The sequence below is a fragment of the Leptidea sinapis genome, chromosome 2, assembly GCF_905404315.1.
Source record: "Leptidea sinapis chromosome 2, ilLepSina1.1, whole genome shotgun sequence".
Classification (NCBI taxonomy): domain Eukaryota; kingdom Metazoa; phylum Arthropoda; class Insecta; order Lepidoptera; family Pieridae; genus Leptidea; species Leptidea sinapis.
Genome location: NC_066266.1, coordinates 27,558,876 through 27,570,010, shown reverse-complemented (window position 1 = coordinate 27,570,010; position 11,135 = coordinate 27,558,876). Strand labels below are relative to the sequence as shown.

Genomic DNA, 11,135 nt, shown 5'->3' with positions numbered 1-11,135 from the left:
AGATAATTTTATGGAAATACTACGTGCAAAAGTTATACATCTTTGCCTATTTTGACGCGTGAATTGCAATTTCCATACAAACTTCTATCGCTGGTAAGCTATACGTCCGCGTCGTCCCATTGACAGACAGCGTGTACGGATAAGGTGAGTTACCGTCGACAAGCTTATTGGGACAGAAAACCCAACGATAGTTACGATTTTTATCTCAAGTAAGAGATAGACTGAATATTGGGAACGGCCGTAAACTATCGAGAACGTCGAGATCATGAGAATATAAATTGACACTTCACTTATTTCAATTACCAACAGAATGTAAAATCCTTGGTGTGCCTACGAGGAAAAAGAAATACTTGTAGTCACATTGGTGTAACAAACTTTGTATGTATTTATTTTATAAAATTGCGTTACATGCGACTTAGTTACTAAACAAAATTGAAGTACTAAATAATTATCACATGCAACTCGTAATAAGGCATAGCAATTAACGACAGAGGGGCAGACATTCAAATATATTTTTCCTCTAGGTATTCATTAATAGAATAGTAACATTTTTACAAAAGTACCTAACTTTTTCAAAGAGGTTATGATTTTTTTTATATTGGTTTCGGCTTTTAAGTGTTCTGGTAACTTATTATAAATTTTAACTGACATTGGGTAGGCACCGGAACTGTGTAATGTTAATTTAGAGTTAGTTTGCATAAGATTATTTTTATAGCGAGGTGTGTTGTGCCGGGGCACGTCCATGATTTTAGTTTATAGATTTGGGTGTTTTCTTACAAACTTACATATTTCGAATATAAATGTGCACGGTAATGTAAGAATATTTTTTTTTTTTGAAAATGAGGTTTGCAGCTTTCTCTTTGTTGAATATTTGACTTTAACTGATGTGACCACGAGTCGGGAATGATTTATTCATGCTTTTTTCCATACCATAGCATTAGCAGTAGGCACTGACCTGTATAAATACCACTGGACAGGCTGTTCCATATGTTTGACAGTAAATTTTTGGTGCCTATTTGAAGCGCCACTCGCGAGCGTCTAGAGAACTAATTTTAACGTATAATACAAATGGTCGCGAAGGAACGTACAATACTCTGAAGTATTTTTGCATTTTGAATTAATTTCGTTCGTTTTCCGTGTTTTATATACTTCAAGAATCAACGTAATACAGTACACATTTTTTTTTGTAAATAGTTTCCTACTATCTATTTATGTTTGCTGAGGTTGTCATCATTAGTTTTAGTACCGCAGACTCTCGCTGCATGGCCAACAGCACCAAAGTGGCGAATATCAAACAGGCACAAAAGTACTTTGTCAGCCGCCAGTCCAGTGATTTAAAGTAGAAGTCAGTGGCAGTTGGTAACACTTGAATCTTAGAATGTATACCAAACCATGATTATGTTAGAAACGCATCTACTTTATAACCCATAGACACCTAAATAGCGAACATTAGGAACATAGATCGAATATAATCCTCAGTATCCAGTAGTGACTGTTTTCGATATGTTTGCCCTGTGTTTCCCCATTGTGTTATCACCGATATTTAATAAATAAATATATAATGGAAATATATATTTCAGCAAGGCTTAGATGTGAAGCGTTATTAAAATGTTTCAAAAGAAACACTGAAATTACCTTAAAAAAATTGTTCTGTTCAGGGGACAGTAAAAATGCACTGCAATAAAAATATTTTTAATTTGTAAATTGTTTTATTTATTATGTTGTATAATTGTTTTAGTTATTCAGTTCCCGCTGTTTTTCTTCGTGACATTGAGAAATTTTTATTTAGTAAAAAAAGATTTCAATTATTATTGTTACAGCGTAACTATAGTCTATATAGAATATCAACATAAAACAGACGTAATGAACGCTGAAAAAGTTAGAGTTTTCTTCTTATTATTATTCTAAATTTTTTTAATTTCCATCAAATAAATATTGCTGAATTTGTGCCATCGATATTATAGTGACGGTTATGTCATCTCACTAACAAATCAGCTGTAAAACTAGCACATGAACGTTTCAAATTTAATTCTCGCCGTAATGAATAAAACTGTAATTTAATTCAATTTTTTTCTAGAGCACCCGAATCAACGCACTCACACATACATGATTTACACGTACATATTATTATAATGTAGTATTCAACACTTAGCCAGTGGTAGACTTAGCTAAATATAACCCAGTAATCGATCCATAAGCACGAGAAACCCTATGTAGAGTAAAGTTTCTTACATATTAAAACCACGCAGGAAAAAATTACAATATCGTATATTGTAATTTTAAACAGTGTCATAAAAATTAACAATTTTGAACAACAAAACCAACTCCTAATTCCTATCGCTACTGTCCTCGCAAGGCGACTAAAGATCGAGTGAGGTGTCATTTACGTACTAGTTATAGTCTGTGGCTTTGCCATTTAAAGTAAGCTTATTTGGCCTAAAGGTTACCATACCAGGCCATAAACTCCAAAAAAAAGGAAGCTTACGGTGAAATTTGGTGATGGTTTTGTTTGTGAATTTTATGTTTATAATAAATTGTAATGTGAAATGTGTTTTAGCCTTTGTATCAATAATCAATATTTTAATTGTTGTCAAGAGTTAAATTATATGTGCCAGTTACACTAAACGGCCAAGGTACGATTTATGTTGAAGGATGAACTTCATGTAGTTTATTGATTTTTTCTAAGATTCGAAGAATTGTGAATAAAGAACAACTGGTCACCTGATTGTAATCACCTCATCCTCAATCCATGCTCTCTTCTTTGATACTTTTTGATTATTTAATCTATTTCACTAACCATTTAAATAATAATAATTATATTTGTTAAATGCGATTTACTATAATATGCGCTAATATGCGATTTACTATTTGTGTGAGTTATGTACGAATGAATCGTCAATTCTTGCAATTCTGCCAATTTTTTTTCAATTCCAGCTTATAAATTCACTTCATTAATCTTTCTGTTTAACTTCCGATAATCTTTCTTTTTTAAAAATGATTTAATAGGTACCTTTCATGTATAGATACTTTGTTGTGTCTAGCAAGTCTTTTTTCCAGCTAATCATTACCATGCCAATTAATAAAAAAAAAATCTAATCATTCTATTCTATTCTTTCTAGTGGCTTATATATATATCTTCATGATAAGTTTGTTCACTTACCTTCTTTTACTTTGGCAGTTTCCAATATTCAATCTATCTCTTACTTTAGATAAAAATCATAACTATCATTGACTTTTCTGTCCTAATAAACTTATCAACGGTAAATACCTTATCCAATGATTTTTAATTCAGCTTTGAAACTTTTTACTTAAGCAGCTAACTTATTGTTTTATTTTCAAATGTATTAACAGACAGGGGAGTCTGAAATTGAAAACCACTCCAGGCTGCCTTCTTGTCGTAATTGCATAAGTAGTCACATGCAAGACAATATAGCAATTCGATCCGAAGCTTGCAAGACAGCTTGCATCGATGACTGCGAAGTCATCAAGAACAATTTGGCAGTGTAAGAGGGATCATATTTGTGAAGCTGGCTTAGCATAATTTTGATAGGTTGAATAGTTGACAAACACAATCACATTCGATAACTACTATTCTAATTAGAAAACAAATACTCTAAGCTTAGTGGTCTACTTTAAAATGACATGGCTTACTTCTGGTATGACTTCCAATATCCAGACGACCGAGCCTTGCTCGGATTTTTACGAATGTACAAAACTACAACAACAACATAACTACTAGGATATCTGGATTCGAACCGGGATCTTCTGCTTTCCAGATCACCCAATGTCCCATCTTAGCTATTATAGTCTTGTATATAGTGGTGAAATTACCTTTGTATTCTAATGTTATTGTAGCAGTTTCTCATTATAACATGAATAAAACTACATTTTTTAAAATTGAAACCTAGCTAGATCGACATAATTATATATATATGCAATAATTGCTCATTTAAAGATATTATAAGATAGAAACCACAGTACGAAGAATAGAATAGAAGTATTTAGGGTTTAAATTCAATATGTATTTTTAGTGAATATTTTTTTTGTTTCAGAGAAATGACTCATAATACATCATATTTCTAATTAAAATCAGATTTTTTATTGCATCCAAACAAAATAACAATGGACCATAAACATTTTATCAAACAAGAGATTAAAGTGGAATTTGAAGAAATAGAACATGAAATACCAGGTAATTTTAGGAAGTTTGTAGTCTCAAATTATAATTTCGAATTTAATGTATTTATTTGTCTAAAAAGGCTTTACTCACGGTTAACTCACCTTTTTATTATTGCCCTCTTTAAATAACACAATAAATATTGTATTTAAGTCATTAACCGACTACAAAAGGGAGGAGGTTCTCAATTCAAACAGATTTTTTTTGTGTATGAACATCTATTATGCTGACATTTATGATCCAATTTACTGGTTTCTTCTTTAGTTTGATGTGGAATAGTTGCCATTCGGTCCCATAAAAATGGTTTTCATTTTATGACCAATTTTGTTGAATTTGACAGTGTAGTTTTAGTATGTGTATGGCTTTTTAGTAGTTTTCATTTAGGTTGATTATATATTACTTACACACATATAAGATTATCATGATCTAGTCCCAGGCTGGAAATGATTTTAGGAATGTAATATATGTATAAGTATTAAGTTTTGTGTGTAACTACACTTCAAGTTGCGTGGATGGATATCATCCTCACCATCTGGATGTGAGGCGGTTTTCAAGGAGCTTTCTTCCACGTACAACTGTGGAATGAGGTTCCTTATATGGTGTTTCCAGGACGATACCACATGGGTGCCTTGAAAAAAAAGCGCGTACACCTTCCTTAAAGGCCGGCAACGTTCCTGTGGTTCCTCTGGTGTTGCAAGAGAATGTGGGCCGTGTTCACTTAACACCAGGTGACCCGTACACTGGTTTGTCCTCCTTTTCCATAAACACAAAAAAAACTACAATACTTTCGATTCTCTGAGAAATTCCTTTACATGGACCATCTATGGTCTTATCTTAACTTTTAGTTGGAGAGGATGGTATTGAAATCTGCAGAATATGCTGCATTGGTGGAGTTAGATGTCAGAGATATGGGAATATCTTTGTTTATAAGGCTTGGGAACTCCACTGTTCCCATGCTTAGGGTTTGAGCGAGAATGAACGACAGCAATTTTGCGCCCACTTGCAAAACTCCCAGCTTTTGACATAAAGCTATATATTTGCCCATTACAATGTAGCAGTTCCACTCCAAATTATTCAAAAACTTAAAAGTTCTGAGCGACTACAATTGCGCTCGTCACCTTGAGATATAAGATGTTCAGTTTCATTTGCCGATTAATTTCACTAGCTACGGCGCCCTTCAGACCGAAACACAAGAATGCTTACACATTACCGCCCTTGTGGTACCCATAATCTAGCCGGAATCCTGTGCAAAGGCACCTCCCACTGGTATTTATATTGAGATTATATTGTTTACAATATTTTAGTGTTAAACTTTGGTGACAATGAGAACATACATAAATTTCAAACTGAAGTGTTCATTAAGCATGAAAGTGGGGAAGAGATAGAAGGACAACAGGAGTTACCAGGTAATGATGAGTATTGTTTTAAGAGACTGCCTAGTACTTGAACAAAAGTAATTAATTAAAAAACAAAATTTTATGGCAAACTCGAACCCATGACCTCTGGCGTTCCGTGCCAGCACTGGCATATATTATATATTTTATTAATGCTAGAAGTGAGGGTTATCACTTTAAAAACATAACAAATTATTTATAGGTATGTTTATTATTTTATGTCCTTTGACTGTTTTCACCTAAGTTATTATATCTAAGCTGTCTTTTTAAGTTGTGTTTTTGTGTACTATATGTTGGTAAACCTAAATAGATACATATGGTCAATAAAGGTTTTGTGGCCAAAGCCGTTAGTAAAGGTCAATGGGCAAAAATGTATGGTTCTTAGTACATGCTCCAACAGCTATGATTTTTATATGTCCGGAAAGATATATATATACAACATGAATCAAAAAGGGTATAACATCCCTTCAATGCTACGTTATATAAGTCATATGCAATAGTATTGTGAAGTTTAAATTTGAATAAATAAAATAAATAAGAATAAAAAAAGCCCCTACAAAATAAAAATATTACTTTTCAATTTCTTTTCTCAGACAACCCTAACTTTTAAAGAGACCGCCATTTAATATGGGCGGAGCCGTTGTTTGTAAACACAATTAGGTAACCTACCTACGGACTTAAACATTAGGTATTCGATAATAATAGTACATACTAATCTTGCTGCGCAGCTTTTTAAGACTTCTTGAGTTTCACAATAAATACACAGAAACCACCACATCACGTCATGTTGATTGTTTTAGGTAGTTAGGTACCGTACAGTAAGTAGATACCTAGTAATTTCATCACTAGTACATTCAAAACAGCCCAGGTATATCACACATGATACAGTTATAAGGAGGTACGTAGGTAAATACTGCAATCCAAAAGTCCAACGCGACGATTTAACAAACATGAATGTCAGAACACAACTAAAGTATAAAAATTATTAAATAAAATGTCTATTGAATTTGGTATTATGTATAAGGGGTATGCACACTCGCCGAAATAACACGTGGCTTGTATTTTTTATGGAAAGGGAATACAAACGAACGTACGAGTCACCTGGTGTTAAGTGATCACCGCCGCTCACATTCTCTTGCAACACCAGAGGAATCACAGGAGCGTTGCTGGCCTTTAAGGAAGGTGTATGCACTTTTATTGAAGGTACCCATGTCGTATCATCCCGGAAACACCGCACAAGGAAGTTTATTCATAAGAAAGCTCCTTGAAAACCGCACTGTGGAGGACCGAATTCGGCAGCAGGAATCAGGTGAAACAGCTCTTCGGAACACTCCCCATGATAAATGCGGTAGAAGGCACGCAATGAGGCGATGTCTCTACGCAACGCCAAGTGATCCAGCCGTTCACAGAGCACTGGGTCCCCGACAATTCGAGCTGCTCTGCGTTGCGCGCGGTCAAATGGATCGAGCTTATACTGGGGTGCGCCAGACCAGAGATGACAACCTATTTGGCTTTGCTCTTCAGATGGCCTCGAAATTGACAATCACTGAAGATTTCGAGACCCAGTATTCCGATACTAGGCGAGGATGTAAAGGAAGTGTTGTCAAAGAGCGGTGATACGACAAAATTTCTAAACTCTGGTCTACTCAGAAATTTCTTACTAAAACCCCAATGCTTTGCAAATGCCCGGCCCGGGGATGGAATACCTACCTATCTATTATTAATACGAGAATGGTCAAAGACATCCATTTTTGACTAAAGTTATCGGTAAAGAACAATTTCTTAATAGGAGCCTATTAGAATTATCTTTATTGGATAATACATTTTTTTGTGTTAAGAAGGGACAAGACGAGCTGGACATTCAGCGAATGGTAATTGATACGCCCTGCCCATTACAATGCAGTGCCGATCAAGAGTTAAGAAAAACCCAAAAACGCGTGCGGAACTACAATTGCGCTCGTCACCTTGAGACATCAATCATTCAAATAATCCTACATTAAAGTGCTTAGGTAATAACTTATCAAAAATGAGAACTCATTTAATTTCCAACACAACAAAAATATCTTGAATTTAAAATGGTCCGGTGTGTAGGTTCCTTTACAATCGGCAATCCCGTTGATTTTACAAACACATAAACATTCTCCAATCACAGAGCAGTAAATATTTGAATCATGATATTCACATTCACACAGTTCAAAGAGTAAAAATGCCGATAGGCCGAACTTTTTAACCTAAAAATATGCATTACAGAGTTTCATAATTGGATTAGAATTACCTATCTTTATTGGTAATCAAATTAAATACAAATTTAGAATGATTTTCAATATCAGCTAAAGAACAAAATAACTTCGTCTTCATGGCAAAATGAGATTATAATTTTCCTCACAGGTGAAATGAGCAGTAGGCATTTTACTATTATCTGATATTATGTCACATCTACTTTTAGGTCAAAGAGAGTTCAGAAAAGCAGCTGATAAGGGTTGCGGGATGCATAGTTTTTGCGAAAACTGTGGACTTTAAATATTGTGTTCAAATATAACGCTAATTCATTTCTGACTTCACATAGTCATTAGAGATGACCTAAGGAATGTTGGGTTCAAAGCATAGTAAACCCTTTTTGATTCACGTTGTATATACAAGTATGTTTGGCGCTTGTCTCGATTTGCTGTCCGTTCGGATAATCTACTCAAACTTTGCTTTTGCTGGTTTTTACTGATGTCGAACTAAGTGTTTATGAGTGACTAGATCTCGTAACTATATCGCTTTTAGGGGGAAAATCATTACATGAATCTCAGTCTACTGCTCGACTGAGACTTCATTTAAGAAGCTGCATCATTTATGAATATTATTAATAAAAAATGAAGAAAACCAGTTTTACCAGTTTTAGAAAACCAGAAATAAGTTTAATAAAAAGGGACTGAAATAACAAAAAAAATCTACACATTCATAACGCAATATTTACAAACGGACTATGAATTAATGAAAGTGGCCATAGTAAATATTCATTGTATGATTAAGAGCTATTCAACGATACAACAATTATTGCTGTTGGAGGGTGGTACCAAAATGCCTATTGCCCTTTAAAAAAGAAACAAAAATGAAACCTTCATCAGGTTCAGCTTTCTAACTAACCTATTAAACGATACTATTTTTTTAGAATCGGTCAATTCACGAAAGGTTGATGATGAAGTCAACAGTTATTTAAATAAAGACAGTGTGCAAGGTGGAGTTGTATTCATTAAACAGGAGTTAGAAGTGGAGATAGATGTGGAAGAGCATGAGACACCAGGTGATGATGCAGCAAAACTAGGTTACGTTGGTTATTTTTACAGAAACATGCATTTAACACGAACAACCTAAGAGCCCGCCATTTTACAATATATGTGTTCAATTTATTGAACTGTAAAGAAGATTACATACTGATAGTTACAAATAAAGGTTACCCATAACATAGCAAATACGTCCTGAATAAATCCTAATAAATATTCACACACACACACAAACACGCCTGTTTCGTCGGAATAGGCAGAGACAATAGAATGACACTTGCTTCTATCCTTACAAACCTCACCCGCTTCTGCTACATTATTTACTCTTCGCTCGCCGGTCCCGGATGCTTAGGACCTTACCTTTTTTCAGAACGTCCCCGATTTGGTCGACAAATGTTCTGCGAGGTCTCCGACCGACTTGTCCACACACTTTACTTATATATTTGATTTGTCATTCTTTCTTCATTCATTCACAAATATTCAGTATCAATAAAATTAAATAGTAATCACATGGGTATTAAAACGGAATTGACGGTTAAAGAAATTATTTTTATATTGCAGTTGAAGCTTCAAAAGCAAGAAGGACTAGAGAAAATAAAGAAATAGGACAAGAAAAAAGCGATAAAAGAGACGACGGTGACAACATAATACAACAAATGACATACAAGAAACTAAACATGATTAACGGCCAAAACTTACAGTTAAATACAACTGAAAACAGTTACGGCGGTGATTTTAATACGACAGAAGAGTTAATTATAGATACAAATAACATAAACAAGTTGGCATATTCCGAAGAACATTACGAGAGAATATCAAATATAGAAGTAAATAGTAGAACTGAGTTTACCAAACCTGAAAATATAGAAGCCAGTATGAATGGAATAGAAATTCCATTAATTATTCAACCTAACATAAATATAATTAATAATATTATATTATCTGATAATGAAAATAAAGATATCCTCACACACAATCTGTTACTAATGAGTGATCCTAAATTTGGACCTAGTAAAAATAAACGGCGTGCTTGTTCTGTATGTGGTAAAACGTTTGGATGTGCAGGTTCTTTACTGAAACACAACAGAATTCATACCGGTGTAAGGCCGTATTCATGTGATGAGTGCGGTAAGAGCTTCAATCGTTCTCATCATCTGAAGTCACATAAAAGAATACACACCGGAGAAAGACCCTATTCATGTAAAGTGTGTGGTAAGAATTTTTATGATGTGAGTCGTTTGAAGAGGCATAATAGAATTCACACCGGTGAAAAAGTATATTCATGTAATGAATGTGGTAAGAGTTTCAGTGAGGTGAGTTCATTGAAACGACATAATAGAATTCATACTGGAGAAAAAGTCTATTCTTGCAAGGTGTGTGGTAAGAGTTTCAATGACAATAGTTCTTTGAAGAGACATAATAAATTACATAATGGTGAAAGGGAATTTCCGTGTAATTTGTGTAGCGACAGTTTCAGTGATTTCAGTGATTTGGAGAAACATAAAATAATACATAGTGGAGATAGTCGCTATCCCTGTGATGTATGTTATAAAGGTTTTCATTATATTAGTGAATTGGAGAGACATAGAAGAATACATACTGGCGAAAAGCCGTATTCCTGTAATGTGTGTGGTAAAAGTTTCAATGATTTAAGTTCTTCGAAGCGGCACAATAGAATACATACAGGTGAAAAGATACATTCATGTAATGTATGTAGTAAGAATTTCCATGATTTAAGTGACTATGAGGCACATAAAATAACACATACTGGCGAAGACCTACCGATGTGAAATTTGTGGTAAAGGTTTCCACTATCGAAGGTATCTGGAGAGACACAATAGAAAACATACTAGTGAGAAGATATTTTCATGTCGTGTATGCGGTGAGAGTTTCAATCATTTCGCTCATTTGAAGATACATAATATTATTAAACATTGTGATGAAAAGTCTTAATCGTAAACGGCAGTCTAAGCGGATGAGAAGTTCTGAAGTTGAAGAAACCGTTAAGTTTTTTTTATAATGTTACTATCTGCAATGTTTAGCTTATATTATTAGCAGTTGCTATAAGAGAATGAGACGTGCAGAGTTATTATTCTCGGAGGAAGCCCGAATATCACTATATGGTGAAGACCTACGTTGGGTAGTACTGCGAAGGCAAGTGGAACGTTTCGCAGAATTTTTCGTTGGAGAAAGAACCCCTTATTAAGTTATTAACGTAAATTTTAAGATTTCTCGTCTTGTAGATTGTGAATTAGGCTATTCTTTTATATTTTAAAATAGAAAAATATGACAATT

General features: G+C 34.2%; 1 protein-coding gene across 1 annotated transcript; it reads left to right on the top strand.

Annotated features, from left to right (window-relative positions):
* The first annotated feature begins 8,669 nt into the window (after window positions 1-8,669).
* Window positions 8,670-10,781, top strand: LOC126971507 (zinc finger protein 239-like). The gene has a single exon (XM_050817821.1). The coding sequence runs from the start codon at window positions 9,497-9,499 to the stop codon at window positions 10,628-10,630; it is 1,134 nt and encodes a 377-aa protein (XP_050673778.1). The 5' UTR covers window positions 8,670-9,496; the 3' UTR covers window positions 10,631-10,781.
* The last annotated feature ends 354 nt before the right edge of the window (window positions 10,782-11,135 follow it).

What these genes read in the sequence shown, in the direction of transcription:
- LOC126971507 (XM_050817821.1), top strand. Translation starts at nt 9,497, where the DNA reads ATGACATACAAGAAACTAAACATGATTAACGGCCAAAACTTACAGTTA.